Source organism: Pelophylax lessonae (assembly GCF_965119305.1).
Source record: "Pelophylax lessonae genome assembly, chromosome: 2".
NCBI lineage: Eukaryota > Metazoa > Chordata > Amphibia > Anura > Ranidae > Pelophylax > Pelophylax lessonae.
This window is the reverse complement of record NC_138769.1, coordinates 35,520,329-35,542,774: the sequence shown is the minus strand read 5'-3', so window position 1 is coordinate 35,542,774 and position 22,446 is coordinate 35,520,329. Positions and strand designations below refer to the sequence as shown.

At 46.4% G+C, this 22,446-nt stretch overlaps 1 protein-coding gene across 1 annotated transcript in view; it reads right to left on the bottom strand.

The window, feature by feature from the left end:
* Positions 1-21,664, bottom strand: part of MAEL (maelstrom spermatogenic transposon silencer) — a gene marked incomplete at its 5' end in the record, with an annotated part of 112,281 nt that extends 90,617 nt beyond the window's left edge. The window contains 2 exons of the mRNA XM_082248410.1: positions 14,276-14,404; positions 21,533-21,664. Coding sequence (XP_082104536.1) covers positions 14,276-14,404; positions 21,533-21,664 — 261 coding nt within the window. The remainder of the gene's footprint in view (positions 1-14,275; positions 14,405-21,532) is intronic.
* Positions 21,665-22,446: the final 782 nt, after the last annotated feature.

Sequence of the window (22,446 nt, the reverse complement as noted above, 5' to 3'; positions counted from 1 at the left end):
GCCTAACGACTATACGCGTCGGCCATTAAAAGCTAAATACTGGGGTTATGGCAGCAGATGGCCCCCATAACCCCGGTATTTTTTGAAAATGCGGGCGGTCGGCTTTCAGATAAGGGTGGTCCCAGTGGCGGATTCGCCGCGGAATTACCCTTACGGTGCAGGGGAAGAGGTGCCCCCCCCCCTCCTGCCGCATCCCAGACGTTTTCCCAGCTTACCGGACCTGCCGGCAGCGGGGAAAACTATCCGGTCCCGGATCCTCAGAGACAGGAAGTCGAGTGAGGGAAGATGGCCCTCACTCAACTCTATGGTCTTGGAGGACCGGAGCTACGTCAAAAGACGTTGCCTAGCAACCGGTTTAAAGGGCCGCTTTTTTTTTTCTTTTTTTTTTTCCCCCTTTCAACAATTTTTTTTTTCTTTTCTTTTTTAGTGTAGTTGTGAGGTCTTTTTGACCCCAGATCTCACAATAAAGAGGACCTGTCATGCCTATTTCTATTACAAGGGATGTTTACATTCCTTGTAATAGGAATAAAAATGATCAAAACATTTTTTATTTTTTTTTAAACTGTGTAAAAATAAAAAAATAATAAATAAAATAAATAGGAAAAAAAAAAAAAAAAAAATGAAAGCGCCCTGTCCCCGTTAGCTCGCGCGCAGAAGCAAACGCATACGCAAGTCCCTCCCACATATGTAAACGGTGTTCAAACCATACATGTGAGGTATCGCCGCGATCGTTAGAGCGAGAGCAATAATTTGAGCCCTAGACCTCCTCTGTAACTCTAAGCTAGTAACCTGCAGAAATTTTTAAAATGTTGCCTATGGGGATTTTTAAGTACCAATGTTTGGCGCCATTCTGTGAGCATGCGCAATTTTGAAGCATGACACGTTGGGTATCTAATTACTCGGCGTAACATTATCTTTCACATTATGGAAAAAAAAAAAAAAAAAAATCGCATCTGGAAGACTGCTGCGCAAATATGGTGTGATAAAAAATATTGCAACGATCTCCATTTTATTCTCTAGGGTCTCTGCTAAAAAAAAAAAAAATATATGTTTGGGGGTTCCAAGTAATTTTCTAGCAAAAAAAAATGATTTTAGCTTGTAAACACCAAGTGTCAAAAATAGGCCCAGTCTTAAAGTGGATAAATGGACAACTGTGTAAAGCGCTACTTGGATGTTAGGCCTATGTATGTGTGTGGCCAGGCTGTGAAAAAGCGTTACACATGTGGTATCGCCATACTCAGGAGGAATAGCAGAATGTATTTTGGGGTGCAATTTTTGCTATGTACATGCTATGTGTTAGAAATATTGCATAAATGGACAGCTTTGTGTAATAAAAATGTGTTTTCATTTTCTTTCCACATTTTCCAAAAACTTGTGGAAAAAAATGACATATTCAAAAGACTCATTATGCCTCAAAAATTATACGTTGGGCTGTTTGCTTTCCAAAATTGGGTCATTTTATGGGGGTTTCCATTGTCCTGGTGCTCCAGGGCCTTCAAAAGTGCGATAGGTTGTCAGGAAATTATATGTGTAATTTGTGCTCCTAGAATGCCGGACGCTGCTACTTGGATGTTAGGCCTCTGTATGTGGCCAGGCTGTGAAAAAGTCTCACACATGTGGTATCGCCATACTCCGGAGGAGTAGTAAAATGTGTTTTGGGGTGTAGTTGCAAGTATACATGTGCTGTGTGAGAGAAATAACCTGTTAATAAGTCAATTTGTAAAAAAAAAAAAAAAAAAAAAAAAAAAAAAATATTCATTTTGCAAAGAGTTGTGGGAAAAAATGACAACTTCAAAAAACTCACCATGCCCCTTATTAAATACATTGGAATAATGTCTACTCCAAAAAGGGGTCATTTGGGGGGTATTTGTACTTTCCTGACTTTTTAGGGTCTCAAGAAATGAGATAGGCCTTCAGTACATCAGGTGTGAGCAAGTGTGATCAATTTTCAATGATTCGCACCATAGCTTGTGGACTCTATAACTTTCACAAAGACCAAATAATATACACTTACTTAGGTTATTTTTACCAAAGATAAGTAGCAGTATAAATTTTGCCCAAAATTTGTGAAGAAAAATGACTAATTTGCAAAATTTTATGACAGAAACAAAGAAAAATGCGTTTTTTCACGATATTTTCAGTCTTTTTTTATTTATAGCACAAAAAATAAAAAACCCAGTATTGATCAAATACCATCAAAAGAAAGCTCTATTTGTGTGAAAAAATCTGGTGTGCAGACTATAACGTTTTTGTTGGCCGTCAACATAACGGCCGATTTTCGTGCAGTCAGTACAGATTTCGACAGGGAAAAATCTGATGAGCAAGTCTGGGCATGCTCAGTGAAGAAAGAACACACAGAAAGCAAACTAACACATGACATCACTTCTGAAGTAGATTTTTGTTGGGCGAGAAAATTCGTGTGCAGTCTAGGCACATTCCAACCAACAAAACACAACTCTGGACAAAAGACGGACGATCGGTCAGCCGATAATCGTTGCGTGTGTACCGGGCTTTAGTCACTTTAAGGTCATCACAGAGGACAAGGGGCACTCTTTACATCTAGAGGAAGAGAGCTGTGAAAATGTGGAATAGACTTAATGCCAGACTTACAATCCTACTATTTAACGCAGGTGCATGCTTGGTTTTTCCCGGATCTGCAGATCGCAAAGGTCAGGACCCAGGCAGCATTAATGGGGTCATATGAGGCCTTAAATCAATTCACTTTACAGGATTGGCCCGTGTCCACCTGAAGGGGCAGCATTCCTTAAGCCATCATACAAAATACTGCATATGTGCAATAAAAGGCTACAAGGAACATCTCTAAATAACTCCCCTAATGCCCCTTTCGAAAGAACTGTATAAAATGTCAATCACCAACGTTGGATGAAGTTTGACCTCAAATATGCCCATCAGTTAGTCTCCTAACAAGGAGTTTAAAACTTTCTGTTTTCAGAGCTGAACTTGGGGTCCCGTCCTTTTATTTGTTCCATTATATGCAAATTAGACATGCCATGGCAACACAGGTTGGGTTAAGAGCAGTTCATTTATATCCCTCCAGATTAGAGAAGTAGCTAATAAACGGAGACAATACACAACTCCTCGCTAGATACGATTCCCTCCTTCGGTCTAGCTCCTCCCCATGGATGGATAAAATACAGTGGAGGTCCAGCCTGCAGAATTTAGATGACGAGGCCTGGGAAGAGGTGGTTGGGTTCCCGGGTTATAGTGGCAGGAGACAAATTAATCCAATTAAAATATTTACGAAGAATCTATTACACACCTGATAGATTGTATAAAATGGGAAAATCCCAATCTCCAGATTGTCAGCAATGTCAGCCAGCAGTCGTGGATTTCTTTCATATGGTCTGGGGCTACCCTAAAGCCCCGTACACACGTACCGATCGTCGTCATACAAACGTTCGTCTTTTCTCCCCGGGATGTCGATGTCTGTTGAAAAGTGCAAAGACAGCACAAGAATTTGTCCGCCGACTTCAGCTGACTGCAGAAGTGATGTCATGTAATGGTTAACTTTCCCTGTGTTTTTTCTTTTCTGAGCATGCCCAGTCTTGCAAATCTGCGGTCTGTCGGCTGATTTCTGTACTGACAGGCGAACAATCGTCCGTTCTGGTGTCGGCATACAAAAATTTTTATGTTTGCAAGAAAGACTCTTGTCCGCAGAATGTGCGCAGACAGCTGTCGGAGGCACCATACTAACAAGCGTACAATCGGCAGATCTTTCGTCCGCCGACGTTTGTATGACGACGATCGGTACGTGTGTACGGGCCTTAAGGTGCGCAACTTTTGGAGTGAATTGTGTACATTAAAGAGAAGCTGGCTCTTACCAACATTTGCACTCCCGATAGATGTTTATTGGGTAATGTGGATGAGGAGGAGCTTGGAGAGTCCCAAAAGTCTACGCAGAATCCTTTTTTTCGTACGCTAAAAAAAGCCATTGTACTACAGTGGAAAAAGACAGATTGGGGGCTTGGATTGAGTTGATCAATAAAGCCTTACCGATGTACAAATTAATATATCTTGCTAGAGTTTGCCCTCAGAAATTCAACAAATTATGGTGGGGCTGAGTAAATACTTTGTCCGGTGATATCTACATCTGGAGTAGCAGTACTCTCATAAGGGCCTTAGCTCCAATTAGGGACTCTAGTTGGTACCCATTCAAATGGATTTGGTTTATTATATAGGTAAAGTTTGTTCATTTTGCCTAGAACAATTTAATATCTACATTCTACTACAATAGGAGAATCAAATCACCAGCTGGTTATTGGTTAGCCTTTGCTTTGTTCATCTATGAGGAAAAAAACCCGATATGCCTAATACAGTGCATCCGGAAAGTATTCACAGTAGGGATGCACCGAAATGAAAATTCTGGACCGAAACCGAAAATGCAGGAAGCCCTTGGCCGAAAACCGAAACCGAAACCGAAAATGACTTTTTCCCCCCAAATTATTTTAAAATAGATAGAACAGGGGCATACGACAGAAACAGGCAGCGATGTACACCTGTAGCTAGTATGCAGTATATGTACTGTGATGGGTTGGCAAGTGGTTAATTTAATTACCAATGATATTTGTATTATGCCGCATGAGGGGGTTAATGTATTGCCACTGCTGATCACTGATGCATTAGTGACCGACCAGTGGCAGTTAATTAACCCCTTTGTGCTGCATTAGTACAACCAGTATCAGTGTTAATTAACACTGGTTGCAATGATACTGGTTGCACTAATGCAGCACAAAGGGGTTAATTAAGTGCCACTGGTCGGTCACTAATGCATCAGTGACCAGCAGTGACAATACATTAGCCCCCTCATGCTTCATAATACAAATACCATTGGTAACCTCACCTCAGCCCCCCCACCTCAATGATGCAATGTCCTTACTTGTCAGCACCTCTCTGCTCCTCCCGTCCCCTTCCTTTCAAAAATGCCGCCTCCCGGTGATGTCACTACTACGGCTCTGTGTATGTCACCAGGACAGAAAGTCAGGGAAATTTCCCCAACAGTAATAAGGTTTTAAAACAAGGTGTGAATATAGCTCTGAGGTGCATCCTAATCACACTAGCAGCGCTCCAATGAATTCTTAAGGAGAATCGTATACAACCACTACAATACATATATAAAATACATTCAGTATTTTATATATGTATTGTAGTGGTCGTATACGATTCTCCTTAAGAATTCATTGGAGCGCTGTTAGTGTGATTAGGATGCACCTCAGAGCTATATTCACACCTTGTTTTAAATTTATTCTATTTATAGCAGCTGCTATCTTATTTGTCAGCTTTAAGCTAGCGCTGGGTGAGTGGGCAGTTTTTTAATTACTTTTTTTTGTACAAGTAATAAGGTTTTGTTGGAGTAAGGCTTTAACATACAGTGCCTTTTTCACAGATTTGATGTATGTTACAAAGTGTATACAATGTGTATCTGCAGTCAAATCTTAACAAGAGAGAGAGACTGTTACAAAGTGTTTCTGAGAGAGAGAGAGAATGTTACGTTTTGACTGCAGAAACACTTTGTAACATTCCATTTCAGAGAGAGAGAGAGAGAGAGACTGACTCTAGGCTGTGATTTATAATCCGTTCTAACTAGACGCTACAGCAGCAGACATCCACATTACCTTCTTCTACAGCGAACGGCACATGGAAGGGAGGAGGTGGGTGCAACAATTCAGCATTAGGCGCGGAGGAGGATAAGATCCTTTGCATTATAAGTCCCTCTCCCCCGAGCCGTCTAGCGACCACTGTAGCTCACAATGAAGCCCCAGTGTAACCAGCATAGGATCGCAGCAGTCAGCAGCACACATACCCGCAAATGACAGGGAAGTGAAGGACTCGCTTTTAACTGATAGCATACATTTTCGGCATCCTTAACCCCCTATCGGCCGAAATTGGATACTCACATTTTCGGCCGAAATTATCGGTGGCCGAAATTTCGGTGCACCTCTAATTCACAGCGCTTCACTTTCCACATTTAGGAATGATAGAGCTTTATTCCAAAATGGATTACATTCATTATTTTCCTAAAAATTCTACAAAAAACACTACCCTATAATGACAATGTAAAGGAAATGTTTGAAATCTTTGTAAAATTTACTAAAAAAAAAAAAAAACCTTAGTTACTTACCGGTGACGGTATTTCTAAGAGCCTTTCAGGACAGCACCTGGAGAGAGCGCAGCTCCACCCAATCCACAGGAAACACTGCAAATAAAAACTCCTCCTCTTCCACCATGCCTCAGTCATAGAGTAGCCTCTGACATGCTGGAAAACATAAACTACCACAGGTTAAACATTTACAAATTATATTATAAACAAAACCAAGGGGGGGTAGCTGCTGCTGTCCTGAAAGGCTCTTAGAAATACCGTCACCGGTAAGTAACTAAGGTTTTCTCAGATCGCCTTTCAGGACAGCACCTGGAGAGGATAAGCGAGTAACTTACACTTAGGGTGGGACCACTGCCTGCAGAACTTTTCTGCCAAAGGCTTGATCCTGAGCTGACAACAAGTCCAACCTGTAATGTCTAATAAAGGTTGAATAGCTGGACCAGGTAGCTGCCTTGCAGATTTGATCAGGCGAAGCACCGGCCCTTTCAGCCCATGAGGTTGCCACAGACCTTGTAGAATGCGCCAAGATGCCTTCTGGAGGTTCTTCTCCTTGAGCTACATAAGCCTGTTCAATTGCCCATCTGAGCCATTTGCCTAAAGTGCTCTTTGATGCTTTTTCTCCTATACGGGACCCTGAGAAGATGACAAATAATGCATTTGTCTTTCTAAATTCCTTAGTTACCAGGAGGAACTGAAGTAAGCATCTCCTCACATCCAAGGTATGAAAGGATTCTTCCCGAGTATTACTAGGAGTTGAGGAGAAAGTTGGTAAGACAATTTCTTGTGATCTATGAAAAGATGAAACAATCTTTGGGAGAAAGGCTGGGTCCGTTCTTGGGACTACTCGATCTGCAAAAATTGTCAAAAAAGGGTCTGAAATTGAGAGGGCCTGGATCTCACTGATCCTCCTGGCCGAGGTTATTGCTATCAAAAAGATAGTCTTCAAAATTAAATTCTTCAGGGAAGCCTCTTTTAAAGGTTCAAAAGGAAACTTAGTCAAACCTTGTAACACAATGGTCAAATCCCATTTGGGAAATACTTTAAGGGCTATTGGCCTGTTGCGGGCTAATGCCTTGAAAAAACGAATGATTAGAGTCTCTTGGGACAAAGTCTTTTCGAAAAAAACTGAAAGTGCCGCTACTTGCGTCTTTAAAGTACTTGCTGCTAGTCCTTTCTCCATTCCCTCATGGAGGAACTCAAGCACTGAAATTAAATTTTTCAATTCAAAATTTTTGCTGGAACACCAAAAGTTGTATTTTCTCCAGACTTTCAAGTAAATATCCCTAGTCACCTTCTTCCTGCTGGAGAGAAGGGTGGAGATGACTTTTTCTGACAGGCCTCTGGCTCTCAAGATGTCTTCTTCAGTAACCACGCTGTCAGTTGTAAGCGGTCCAGTTCTGGGTACACTAGGTTCCCCTGTGTCAAAAGATCTCTCCTGTACGGAAGTTTCCAGGGAGGTTCTGAGGCAAGATTCAGCAGGAGGGCGAACCAAGGTCTCTTTGGCCAGTAAGGTGTAATCAGAATCAAGTTGGTCTTTTCTTCCCTGAACTTTTTGAGAACCAACGGAATCAGTTGGAATGGAGGGAACGCGTAAGACAAACGGAAGTCCCATGGATGGGCTAGAGCATCCAAGCCCCAGTCCTGATCCTCCCTGTGTAGGGAAAATAATTTTTGGACTTTGTTGTTCTGTTGACAAGCGAACAAATCTATTTGGGGAAGACCCCAGACTTCCACGATCTGCATGAATACTTCTTGATTCAGACTCCATTCTGATTCCAACACCTTTTTCCTGCTCAGCAGATCTGCTAGAAGGTTTTGTGACCCCTTCAGATGCACCGCTGTCAGAGAGGCTAGATTTTTCTCCGCCCAGGAGAGTAGCTGTATTGCCAGATCTGATAGCTGTCTGCTTCTTGTGCCTCCTTGCTTTGACACGTAGGCCACTGCTGTCATGTTGTCCGACAGAACTTGCACATGATGGCCCCTGACTGTCTGTTGAAAGGACCAAAGACCCAAAAGGATGGCTTTCAAATCCCGCCAGTTGGATGATTTCCTGGACTCTGCTTTGGACCATGTCCCTTGCATCGTCCGGCCTTCCAGGTGGGCTCCCCAACCCCACGAACTGGCATCCGTCGTCAGACGTTTGTTCGTCTGGAAAGTCCATTGCAGACCTTCTTCCAGATTTCTGGAATTCCTCCACCACCACAGAGATCTCTTTGCTTTCGTGGAGATTCTGATGGATTTCTCCAGATGTTCCGGGTATGACCAACTCTGCAGAATGTCTCTCTGGAGAAGACGGGAATGCAGTCTTGCCCACTGTACTGCAGGGATAGCGGCTGTGAGCAAGCCCAAAGCTGCCATGGCCGACCTGACAGTAACCTGATGATTGGTTTGTAATCGAGCAACTGCGTTCTGAGTCTTCTCGATCTTTTCTTGAGGTAGAAACACCTTCTGGAGGACCGAATCTATTCTGTATCCCAGAAATTTTATCTGCTGAGATGGAATCAAGTTGGATTTCTCCAAATTCATGAGCCACCCCAGACTCTCTAGGTCGTCCTGAGTCTCCTGAAGGTGTACCAACGCCTGGCTCTTGGACTCTGCAAAAATTAGCAGATCGTCCAGGTAAGGGACAATTGAAATACCCCTCAGCCTTAATGGCTCTAGGGCATCCGCCATTACCTTGGTAAACACCCTTGGAGAAGATGAGAGGCCAAAGGGGAGGGCCCTGAACTGCAGATGCCAGACCGATTCCCCGAGATTGACCGCCAGCCTTAGGAATTTCTGGCACTCCTGATTTATTGGGATGTGCAGGTAGGCGTCCCTCAGATCCAAGGATGCCATGAAACAGTTTGGGGACAACAGTTTGGTCACTGAATAAATGGTGTCCATCCTGAAGTGCTTGTACCGAATTGATCTGTTTAGGATTTTCAAATTTAGGATCATTCAGTACTTGCCTGAGGGTTTTTTCACTAGAAAGATCTGAGAATAAAACCCACGGCCTTGTTGCCCCTCGGGGACTTGGATAATCACTTCCTGTTGAATCAGCTCTTGTAAAAGAGACATCATTGAGGAAGCCTCTTCCGGATCCCTTGGAAGGGGAGTAACATGGAATCTGCTTGGAGGTGTCTCCGAAAACTCCAGTTTGTATCCTTGAGCCACTATATTCTTTACAAAGGGGCTTGCGGATACCTCTTCCCAACGTGGGAGGAACCATAACAGCCTTCCTCCCACTGGAAGACTGTTGTCACTTGCTTTTATTGGCCTGGTCAGGTGGTCTAAAGAGGACTCCACCTTTCCCTTTGCCTTTATGGGAGGTCCATCTTGATCTCTGATCTTGTTCACGACCTCTGTTGGTTTGTTGAACAGAACGAAATCTCTTCTTAGGAGGCGATTTCTTTTTTGACGGAAAGGCCTTCTACTTATCCGCCGTTCTGTCAAGAATTGCTTCCAATTCAGGCCCGAAAAGCAAGTCACCGGCAAAAGGTAAACCACAGAGTTTCACCTTAGAAGCTGAATCACCTGTCCAGGTTTTCAACCAGACCGCCCTCCTGGCAGAGTTGACGAGGGCTGCTGACCTGGCAGACATTTTGATAGACTCAGCAGAAGCATCGGCCATATATTTTACTGCCTTTAGGAGCAGCGGAAATGAATCCAGGAGATCTTTCCTTGCTGTTCCAGCCTCCACATGCCCTTTAAGTTGTTCGAGCCAGCACTCAAGATTTCTGGCTACCACCATGGAGGCCATGGCCGGCTTAAGGCTGGACGTAGAGGAGTCCCAAGCCTTTTTAAGGAGAGAATCTGCCCTTTTATCCATGGCGTCTTTCAGAACACCCATGTCTTCGAACGCCAAATCCGTGCGGTGAGACACCTGAGAAAAAGCAGCATCCACTCTGGGCTTCTTGTTCCATAGGTGCGCCGTATCCTCTTCAAACGGAAATCTCCTTAGGGATTTAGAGAAAAAAGGGGCCCTCTCTGGGTCCTTCCACTCTTTTTCAATAGATTCCGTAAGGACTTTATGAACAGGAAAAACCCTGCGCTTTGTCTGTTCAAGGCCCTGGTACATTCTGTCATGAAGTGAAACTTGCACCTTTTCTTCTGCGATTTCCAACGTGGTGTAAATCGCTTTCAGCAACTCATCAACCTCTTCCAAGGATAATTTGTATCTGGAAGAACTAGCCACCTCTTCCTCCTCTGAATCCCTGATGGAACAGAGAGCACTCTCCCCCTCATCTTCTGAATCGCTTGACACTGCAGACTTAGAAGTAGACGGCTGGGAAGATGTACCACCCGTTTGTTGGGAATCTGATAGAACTTGTGGCGTCCTGGATAACAGGGAACGAACTGAGGACAGGGTGTCTGTGAGTTCTTTAAATGAAGATATGAATTCATTATTCTGCTGACTAGACTGTTCCTTCACAAGGTCAGCAATACATGCTTTACAAAGTGGCTTCACCCAGGAATCTCTGAGTGGATTCTTGCATGAAGGGCATTTCCTTGATGCTGGGGCTCTTGTCTTCACTGTGGCTTTAACCTAGTAAAGAAAAAGCCACCATGAAAGCCCAATAACCACTAATAAAAGAAAACCACCACCTAGTGATTTCTTGCAAGGGAGAAAATCGTGACCCACACCAAAAAGGATCAGAAGAAAAGACTCCCAGATGCATATATATCCTGTTAGACTGGAACAGTTACTCAGTCTACAGGGCAGGCTCCAAAGGAGGAAGGAAGAAACCCCACAATAAAAGCTCACACAGTAAAGAAAAAAGAGGCACCACTGCACCTTTCCTACCTGAGCTTGGCCGGCGCTGGCGGTGCCTGCTTCCACCGTCGCTGCAGACTTTTCCTCCATGTTGTTGAAAAGCGCAGCTTGCTGGCAGATCTCTCCATTTAAATACCGCTTCCCGCGTCCTCCTCTGTGGACCGGAAGCGGAAGCGCCGACCTCGTGACCTGCCTCTGACCCCTGCGTGTATTGCGGTTGGAGCAAACGCCGCCACGCCCCCACCGGAAGTCCCGTCCACCGGAAGTGACGCCGCGCGTCCCCGGGATCAGAGTCCGAAAGTGCGGGAGATTCGAATGCCAAAAGCGGCTCCCCGCCCGCCGACCAGCCGAAGCGCGGACCTCTGACGCCCGGACCGGATCCTCCGATGGGTTTCAGCTCCCCTGAGCGAACGAGGTGAGAGGCTCCGGAGCATACCCCCTTTGACACTCCAGGGAGGGGAGCTGGGATGGTCTCCATGCTGAAACAGCAAACAAAAACTGGGCAACAAATCCTTCTCTCCCCCTGGAGAGAGTGCAGCCCTTCCACATAGCTCCTGCAATGCTTCCACCATGGCGGAGGAAACACAAATGACTGAGGCATGGTGGAAGAGGAGGAGTTTTTATTTGCAGTGTTTCCTGTGGATTGGGTGGAGCTGCGCTCTCTCCAGGTGCTGTCCTGAAAGGCGATCTGAGAAAAACCCCATGTACATAAGTATTCACAGCCTTTGCCATGACACTCAAAATTGAGCTCCGGTGCATCTTGTTTCCACTGATCATCCATGAGATGATTTTACATAGGGTAATGAAGGGTGAATATGGGAGACTCCAAAGGCCAACTGTCTCTGGAACAAGATAGAAAGGGCAGAAAACTTACCCTTGATCATGCTGAGAGACAGAAGATGGTCCAGACAGACCTGCAGCAAGGATTGAATTTGATCCATGGAGAAACTCCTCGGGTGCAAAGGTAAGCGAGCCTTCAATGAATGAAGGAAAGAAAAAAAAAAAAAAATCTGCAGCTCCACCCCCCCCTTCCCGCCAATACCTACCTGAGCCCCATCTCAATCCAGCGATGTGCATGAGAGCCTCAGCTCTCCGGGGACGCTCGGTCCTTATTGGCTTATAATTGGCTGCTGTCAGTCACAGAAAGTGAGCAAATAAAGGAGAGAGGGGGGCAGGGCCAAGCCACTGTAATGTGTGAATGGACATTCAGACCCACAGCTCAGGAGCGAGCCTGCTTAGGTGCCCCAGAGCAAGCCGCTTGCTCTGGAGACAATTGGCAGGAGGGAGGGGCCAGGAGTGCTGACGGGGGACCAAAGAAAAAGAAAGACCCGAGCTGGGCTGCTCTAGGAAAAACCATAACACAGAGTAGGCAAGTCATGACATGTTTGGTTTTTTTTAAACCAAGACTTTATTATCACTTCTTTCAATACTTTCTACCCGAGTTTACCACCGCTTTAATTCCTCCTTTGAACAATGCACATGCTGTGCATACAACCTTATAGCTATACATCTGCAGTGCAAGATCACCCAAGGCTGTCAATAATAATAATAATAATATTCTATCACAGGATTTATATAGCGCCAACAGTTGCTCGTTAGAGCTTGCAATCAAAAAGGGAGGGTCAAGTGATTTTTTTTTTTTGTAATAACTGTGGGAGATGGGCTGATGGATAAAGTAAAAATCATGTATTAGAAGCAGAATAGGCTTCTTATAAAAGAAGGGTTTCAGATATCGTCAAAAGATGGATAGATTAGGAGATAATTGGACAGATTGGGGGTAAGGAGTTGGAAAGGATTTGAGAAGCTCAGGAGAAGTCCTGCAGGCGAGCATGGGAGGAGGTGACAGGAGCTAGAGAACAGGTGGCCTTGGGACGACCAAAGAGAGCGGTATGGTTGATACATTGAGAGCAGGTTAGTGATGTAGCTGGGGGCAGAGTTATGGATGGCTTTGTAAGTTATGTTCGTACTTTGAATTTTATTAGTTGGGTCAGCGGAAGCCAGTTGGAGGGATTGGAAGAGAGGGGTAGCAGACCGTGAGCAGTTGGTAAGCAACATTCACGATGGACTGAAGGGGGGGGGGGGGGGGGACAGCCTATGTAAAGGTTATTCAATGAGGAGGGAGTTGCAGCAGTCAAGGTGAGAGATAACCAGTGAGTGAATCAGAAGCTTTGTGGTGACGTTAGTTAAAAATAGGCGTATTCTGGAGATGTTGAATCAGCATGATTTGGACAGGGATTGGATGCCGGCCTGAAGAGACAGTTTAGAGTCCAGGGTTACCCCTAGCACCCTGCCATGTGGTGACGGACTGATAGTTGATCTTGACAGACAAAATCAGATGAAGAGGCATGGGGTGGAGGAAATATTAGGAGCTCGGTTTTGGATAGATTGGAGTTTGAGAAAGTGGGGTGACATCCAGTAGGATGTCAGTTAGCAAATCAGTGATACGTGAGGAAACTGAAGTGGTGAGCTGAGGGGTAGAAAGATAGATTTGGGTGTCATCCGCGTAGAGATGATATTGAAAGCCATGGGAAGCCATCAGCAGACCCAGGGAGGAGGCGTAAATCAAGAATAGGAGAGGTCCAAGGACAGAACCTTGGGGGACCCCCAAGAGGACTAGGATAGGAGAAAGTAGGAGTTGTGACACTGAAGGTGCAGTGAGATAGGGAGATGGGCAAGATTAGAACCGAGAGCACAGTCAGAGACCAAGGAAACAGAGCTTCTGGATGAGGAGGGGGTGGTCAAACTGTATCAAAGGCAGCAGATGTTGGACAAGAAGTTGCACCAGCTTTAGAAATACATGTTCAGGGTTTGCTCCCCCAATTTTTTGCTTGTTGGACAAGAAGGCCTAGCTCACGGTCTCTGCTCCAATTCATCCCAATGGTGTTCTATTAGGTTGAGGTCAGGACTTTGTGCAGGCCAGTCAAGTTCCTCTACCCCAAACTTGCTCATCCATGTCTTTATGGACCTTGCTTTGCGTGCACTGGTCCAAATCATTGGGGTGGAGGAACTTAACTGGCCTACAGAGCTCTGACCGCAGCCTGACAGAAAACCTTTGGGATAAATTTGCGCGGAGACTGCGAGCCAGGCCTTCCCATCCAACATCAGTGCCTCACCTCACAAATGTGCTTCCGGAAGAACGGTCAAACATTCCCATAGACACACTCCTAAACCTTGTGGAAAGCCTTCCCAGAAGAGTTGAAGCTGCAAAGGGCGGGCCAACTCAATATTGAACCCTACAGACTAAGACTGGGATGCCATTAAAATTCATATGGGTGTAAAGGCAGGCGTCCCAATACTTTTGACAATAAAGCCTATATATGTCTCGCTCTCTCTCACTATAGAACTTTACAGAATAGAACGCTAATATCTGCCTGAAGTTCCCCTTCAAATGACATCCTTACTTTTAATCTGCCGACATCTGTGGAAGACCTTGGAGGACCAGGCATGGAAGACCTTGGAGGACCTGGCTCCTGATTCTTCCACTCCTTCGCTTTTTCAGCATACTTCTCTTTTTCTTCCACCGACAACAACTACAATTTAGAATTAGAGAATAAAAACACCATTATATAGGAATGCAAATGGATCAACTTTTGATCATCGGAGAACATTGGAATTTACAGTGTAAAGGTAACATTCCATAACCAAAACTTTCAAAACCAACCCCCTTCCAGGCTGCAAACAGCCTCCCCCCATCATACACAGCTGCAGCTACAATGGTGTACCCCCTCTTTCTAACTGCCACCATGCACAACCCCCTTCCCCCCTCTCCCTCTCCCCAGGACACCTCTAGATACTCCTCTGGCTGCACAGAGCCCATCTGGCTTTTGCTTCACCTGTTCCGCTTGCCAGGCTCCCTCATTCCCCGATTCGACAGCCGCAGCAGCCCCAGTGAGCTCACACCCGCTGCTTCAGTGAGAGGTAACTCAATGCCAGAGCAAGTCTCCTCCACCCCTCTGCCCGCCCAGCTCTTTCCTTCCCAGATTCGCCAAACCAGCCCCTTCCCTTCCCCAGACTTCTGACCCAGGTCTGCCCAGTACACCACTGGGGAGGAGCAGTTTGGCCTGGGGGGGTCGGCAATGCCTTTTAGAAGAAATACTTACCTTTGTTCTCCAGCGCTGCCATCTCAGGTGTGGGCAGCTGAAGCCAGAGCGTCCTCTTCAGTCCCAGAATGCCCTGCACCGGCCCCGCTCGTGGGCATGCCCGGAAGCTGCTTAGCAGGGAATGCCGTGCCTGCACCGGAAGTGACGAGCGGGGCCGGTGCAGGCGCAGTGATTCCTGGGAGCGATGCCGTTCAGCTCCCAGGAGTCATCGCAAACCGGAAGAGACGGCGCGGGCCGCAGAGGGAGGAAGTGGAAGGAAGGCGAGTATATTTTCTTCTATAACAAGTATAAAAACGGGAACATCCATTTGTTTTTCAGGTGACACTCAGCAAGCGGATAGCCCAAAATCAATTTAGTCGATTTTGAGGCCGGAACTCCGCTTTAAGAGAGAAGCTTTCAGTGGGAGATACTACAAGGGCTGTAACCGAGATCCATTTGTTCTGGTAAGGCCCCATTTAGGAGCACCCTCGCCTCACTGGAGCACCCGTGGAGTGATTTTTTGGCGTGCAGCACTGGGCACCTTGTGAAATTAGCACCTCATCCACGGACTTTATATTCATATGTGGATTTAAATAATTGCACTATCAGCACATTTATGTTTGCATGCAACATTATGTTATCTGCCAATAACAGGTGTATACAATACATTTGATTTAACCGCTTACAGCCCGCCGCAGATTTACTGCGGCAGGCTGGCTCGGCTGTGAGGTCGGCTCACAAGAGCGGTCCTGGGGGCAAGCGTGCGCACCGCCCCCCACTAGGCAGTGGGGATGCCGATGCATGGGACCAGTGAAGCCTGACACCCGCGATCACTCCCAGCTGAGAGAGAAGGATGGTCAGCTGCTGTAAACAAGGCCAACCAATCTCTCTGAAATGATCACAGAGCGCCTGTGATCCTTCTATACAAGAACACAGGTCTCTATGGTCATTTCACAAGTCCCTCCCCCATACAGTTAGAAAAAAACGCTCCCCTAAGCTCACATTTAACCCTTTGATCACCAATAAGTTAACCCCTTCCCTGCCAGTGTCATTATCACAGTAACAGTGCGTATTATTTAGCACTGATTACTGCAGTAATGTCACTGGTCCCCCCAAAAGTGTCAAAATGACAGTTAGGGGTCCGATCTGTCCGTCGCAATGTCTCAGTCCCGGTAAAAATTAGGGATGCACCGAAATGAAATTCTTGGCCGAAGCCGAAGAATAATGAAATGCTTGGCCGAAGGCCGAATACCGAACGCGGTGTTTCGCATTTTTTCCATTTATTTTGCCAATTTTTAGGGGGCACGCTGATGGGCACATTTTATGTTAGAGGGCACGCTGATGGGCAAAACAAAACATTTAAATCAGCGTTGCTCTTAACATAAAATATGCCCATTAGCGTGCCCCTTAACATAAAATATGCTCATCAGCATGTCCCTTAGCATAAAATAAGGGGCACGCTGATGGCCACATTTTATGTCAAGGAAGCACTCTGTTGGGCACATTTTTTTTCTTTTTTTTTTTTTTTTTTAAGGGGCACTTTATAGGGCACTCTAATGTAATGAGTATGGCAAGTGGCAACAACATATGGCAGTCTGCACACTAATGCTTGTGCAGCTACCGTATTCTCCCCCAAATGTGCTCAGCTCCACATACCTGAACTGCAGCCAGGTCGGAGCCAAAAGCGGCGAACAGGGGGGCGGGGCGTGCACATAGTGTCACGCTCGCTGGACCTAGTGTGAAGGAGCCGCAGTCAGGAGCAGGGGGCGGGACGCGCGCATGACGTCACACCCCCCTACTCGCGGCCGGACAGGACACCGGCGGCGTGTGAGAAGGGAGCCGGGAGCCGCAATGAGGAAGGGGAGCGGTCAGGGCGGAAGCTGACATTGTTCGGCACAAAATTATTCGGCCTTTTGACTTATTCGGCCGAACACCGAAAGTGCTATGTTCTCTATTTTCGGCCGCCGAATATTCGGTGCATCCCTAGTAAAAAAAAAAAAAAAAAACAAATCTTTCCCCGTTTGCAGACGTGATACGCAAACCAGTCAAAATGCGCTTATTGGATTTTTTTTACCAAAAATTTGTAGCAGAATACAAATTGGCCTAAAAGGATGAAAAAAAAAAAAAAAAAAAAGAGACTTTAAATTTTTTTTTTTGGGAATGCTATATAGCAGAAAGAAAAAAAAAAAATTATATTATATTATATTATATATATATTTTTTTTATTAAACCCCCTTCCATCGTGGGGGTTACGTTCCGGACCCACCCACAAAGTGAAAATCCGCGAAATAAAGAAACCCTATTAAAATGCATTGTAGGCATGTTTATTTTACTGTCCCTGTACATGTAGAAGCATTTTACGGTCTTTAAACACACTTTTAAAACAATAGAAACTCATTTAAACACATAAAAGATACTTAGAGACAGAGCAAGAGCTATGGAAACACAAAAATATTTCATTTTTAATGATTTATATAGTAAAATAACATTACAGAAAAAAACGCAATATACCGGGACCGCAAAAACTGAACCGCGATGGAGCGGGGGTTTACTGTATATGTATAATATATATATATATATTTTTTTCCAGAATTGCCGCTATTTTTGTTCATAGCGCAAAAAGTAAAAGCTGCAGAAGTGATCAAATACCAGCGAAAGAAAGCTCTATTTGTGGGGAAAAAAAAAAAGACATCAATTTTATTTGGGTACAGCGTCGCACGACTATCTGTGCAATTGTCCATTAACCACTTGCCGACCGCCGCACGACTATCTACGTCGGCGGTCAGCCCCTCACAGGCAAACTAACGTAGGGCTACGTTGCTTGCTTGTGAGGGTCTAGGGAGCGAGCGCGCGCCCCCGGAGGCGCGCTCCCGCGTGGTCACGGACCCCCCCCTGCGCGCGTGACCAGCGGACCCGATGTCCGCCGGCCACTCGGCGATCGGCGGGGGAGAGGGAGAATGTCAGGCAGCTTGTGTAAACAAGCCACCTGTCATTCTCCTCGCTGTAAAGACACTGATCACACGGATCTAGTATGTAGATCCGTTGATCAGTGTCCTTACAGCTGAAGCCACAGCCAATCACAGTAGAAAGCACGCCCCTAGGGACACACACACAGCCCCTCCCTCCCAAATAAAGTTAACCCCTTCACTACCAGTGTATTTTTACAGTAACAGTGCATATATATAGCACTGATTACTGTAGTAATGTCACTGGTAACCCCAAAAGTGTCAAAAAAAAAAAAAAAAAAAAAAAAAAAAAATCGCAGATCGCCGCCATTACGCGTTAAAAAAAAAAAAACAACAAAAAAGACAAAAATCTTTCCCTTTGTTAGTAAACGCGATAACTTTTGCGCAAACCAATCAAAATACACTTTTTGCGATTTTTTTTACCAAACATAGGTAGCATAAAACAAATTGGCTGAAAATGTTAAAAAATTTTGATTTTTACATTTTTTTGGGGGGGAATTTCATATAAAAAAAAATGTGAAAAATATTGTTATTTTTGCAAAATTGACGCTCTTTTTTTGTTTATAGCGCGTGATCAAAAAAATCGCACAGGTGATCAAATACCACCAAAAGAAAGCTCTGTTTGTGGGAAAAAAAGGATGTGAAATTCGTTTAGGTACAGCGTCGCACGACCGCGCAATTGTCCGTTAAAGTCACGCAGTGCCGAATCACAAAATACCCCCTGGTCGGAATGGGGGGTAAAATCTTCCGGGGCTTAAGTGGTTAAAGTAACGCAGTGCTGCATCTCAAAAAATGGCATGTTCGGTGGGGGGGGGGGGGGGGGGGGGGGAGAAGAGAAATCTTCTGGTCCAGAAAGTGTTAAAGCACTTTACTGTTCTATGCACGATTTCATGGGCTTTCCTGGATCTATTACAGGAGTATGATGATAATTGGTTTCCTTTTTTTGTTTGCACGAGCATTCTACCACTTTTCATATGACGGTTGCTCTTTATGACATTTAATTATTTTTGTAATTATTTGTAGGAACAGCGCACCTTTTTGCCCCATTTCTACCCAATCCACATTTCCAGGATTTATAGGCTACAGCAGTTCACGTTTCATAGCTGGCCAGCGCAAAATACAATTTTTTTTATTTTTCAGATGCTCCCCTGGCTGCACAGAAAGAGCCGCCACCCCCCCCAATGCATCTGCACCCAACTTACTAGTGCCTCCCCCCCCCCCAGTGGAAAAATAGAACTCACTCAGGTTGCATGTGCCAATACTCTCAGTACAACCCCCCCTCACTGCACAGCATAGGGCCCCTCCCCCACCCAGGTACTTCTTCAGATACCACCCTAGCTGTACAGCAATACAGCACCCCCTCAGCTGCAAAGCCATAGATCCACCTCACATCTATGGACACCTTGAGATACCACCCTGGCTGTACAATAGAATGCCCTCATCGGCTGAAAAGCCATAGATCCACCCCACAGCTAGGGAAACCTTGAGATATCACCCTGGCTGTACCAACAATAGAATGCCCCCATCGGCTGCAAAGCCATAGATCCACCCCTACAGCTAGGGAAACCTTGAGATACCACCCTGGCTGTACAATAGAATGACCCCATCGGCTGCAAAGCCATAGATCCACCCCACAGCTAGGGAAACCTTGAGATACCATCCTGGCTGTACAATAGAGTGCCCTCATCGGCTGCAAAGCCATAGATCCACCCCTACAGCTAGGGACACCTTGAGATATCACCCTGGCTGTACAATAGAATGCCCTCATCGGCTGCAAAGCCATAGATCCACCCCACAGCTAAGGAAACCTTGAGATACCACCCTGGCTGTACAATAATAGAGTGCCCCCATCGGCTGCAAAGCCATAGATCCACCTCACATCTATGGACACCTTGAGATATCACCCTGGCTGTACCAACAATAGAATGCCCCCATCGGCTGCAAAGCCATAGATCCACCCCACAGCTAGGGACACCTGGAGATACCACCCTGACTGTACAACAATAGAATGACCCCATCGGCTGCAAAGCCATAGATCCACCCCACAGCTATAGGACACCTTGAGATATCACCCTGGCTGTACCAACAATAGAATGCCCCCATCGGCTGCAAAGCCATAGATCCACCCCACATCTATGGACACCTTGAGATACCACCCTGGCTGTACAATAGAGTGCCCTCATCGGCTGCAAAGCCATAGATCCACCCCACAGCTAGGGACACCTGGAGATACCACCCTGACTGTACAACAATAGAATGACCCCATCGGCTGCAAAGCCATAGATCCACCCCACAGCTATAGGACACCTTGAGATATCACCCTGGCTGTACCAACAATAGAATGCCCCCATCGGCTGCAAAGCCATAGATCCACCCCACATCTATGGACACCTTGAGATACCACCCTGGCTGTACAATAGAGTGCCCTCATCGGCTGCAAAGCCATAGATCCACCCCACAGCTAGGGACACCTTGAGATACCACCCTGACTGTACAATAGAGTGCCCCCATCGGCTGCAAAGCCATAGATCCACCCCTACAGCTAGGGACAACTTGAGATACCACCCTGGCTGTTCAACAATAGAATGACCCCATCAGCTGCAAAGCCATAGATCCACCCCACAGCTAGGGACAACTTGAGATACCACCTTGGCTGTACCAACAATAGAATGCCCTCATCGGCTGCAAAGCCATAGATCCACCCGACAGCTAGGGAAACCTTGAGATACCATCCTGGCTGTACAATAGAGTGCCCTCATCGGCTGAAAAGCCATAGATCCACCCTACAGCTAGGGACACCTTGAGATACCACCCTGGCTGTACCAACAATAGAATGCCCCCATCAGCTGCAAAGCCATAGATCCACCCTACAGCTAGGGACACCTTGAGATACCATCCTGGCTGTACCAACAATAGAATGACCCCATCGGCTGCAAAGCCATAGGGCCCCACACAGGTACACTTTCAAATACCCCCAGTGCCCCCTCAACTGTAATGATACTGCCCCTCCCCCACCAGCACCTCCTGGCTGCACAGCAAGAGCACCACCCCCAGTGGCAAAATAGAGTTCACTCACTCAGGTGCCGATACCCCCAGTACACCCCCCCCTTGCTGCACAGCCATAGGGCCCCTCCCCAGGTACACCTTCAGATAGCGCCCCCCTTCCCCTACAGAGCCATAGGGCCCCTCCTCCACCCCGGTACACCTTCAGATAGCGCCCTGGCTGTACAATAGAGGCTTTCAAATAACCTTCTGCCCCCCCCCCCCCAATATAACCTTCTGAGTTCTGACTGCAGCACAGCAATGGGGCACCCCCTGCCCCCCAAGATGCATCTGCACATATCTCACCAATAACCCCCCCCAAGCTACGGCCATGCATGGGATGTGCCCCCCCCCCCCTGTTGTTGCACAGCCATTGGGTAGGCCCCATACCCCCCCCCCCCCATCAATTCCCCAACTAAAGGGTCATTGCACCCCTCCCCCCACCAGTACACTTCCAGATACCCCAACTGCACTGACACAGCCCCCCAATACCCCTAGCTTACTTACAGGCCACCCCCCCAGCCGGCAGACAAGGCCAATGTGCCCCTCCCCCATCTCCCTGCAGACTCACCGCCCAATCCCCGGAGCAGAGCGGGATGGCGTCCTTCACCCCGGACACCGTCATCCCCCGCCGCCTCAGCTCCGGGATCATGTCCAGGGCGAAGAAGAAGTAAGCGTTCCGTCCGGCTTTCTTGTTGGGCATGGCGGAGCCGTCCCTCCTTCTTCTTCTTCTTCTTCTGCTAGGATAATGATGGCGGACACCGAGCTCCGCGCAGGAGTACACCGCTCCGCCCCACGTGACCCCAACTTCTCCCGCCAACGCACGTCAAATCCGTGTCACGTGACCGGCTGCGTCCTGGCCTGCTCGGTGTGAGTGACCCCCAGGGCCTCATTGTGGCCAATGATTGGTGGGGTCATATTATCACACAGCAGACCTCTGTGCTTGTTGATTACAGAAATGTGAATCTTCCATACTGGGCCTATCCCTGCCCTGCCCTCCTCAGAACCCCCAAACACTATATATGATTTATAACAGAGACCCTCGGGCTGGGATCTTCAACCAAGTCATTTTAGGCCAATTTGTTTTCTGCTACATATTTTATGGTAGAAAAAAATACCAGTAAGCGTATTTTGATTGGTTTGCGCAAAAGTTATTGCGTTTACAAACTAGGGGAAAGATTTGCGGTCATTTTTATTTATTTTTTACTAGTAATGGCGGCGATCTGCGATTTCTAGCGGGACTGTGACATTATGGCAGACAGATCGGACCCCTAACTGACATTTTTGGGGGGACCAGTGACATTTCTACAGTAATCAGTGCTAAAAATATTCACTGTTACTGTAATAATCACACTGGCAGGGAAGGGGTTACCCCAGGGGCGATCAAAGGGTTAACCACTTGCTGACCGCTGCAAGTACATATACTGCGGCGGTCAGCCCCTCCTGCGCAAAGTGACGTATCGGTACGTCGCTAGCCTGTGAGCC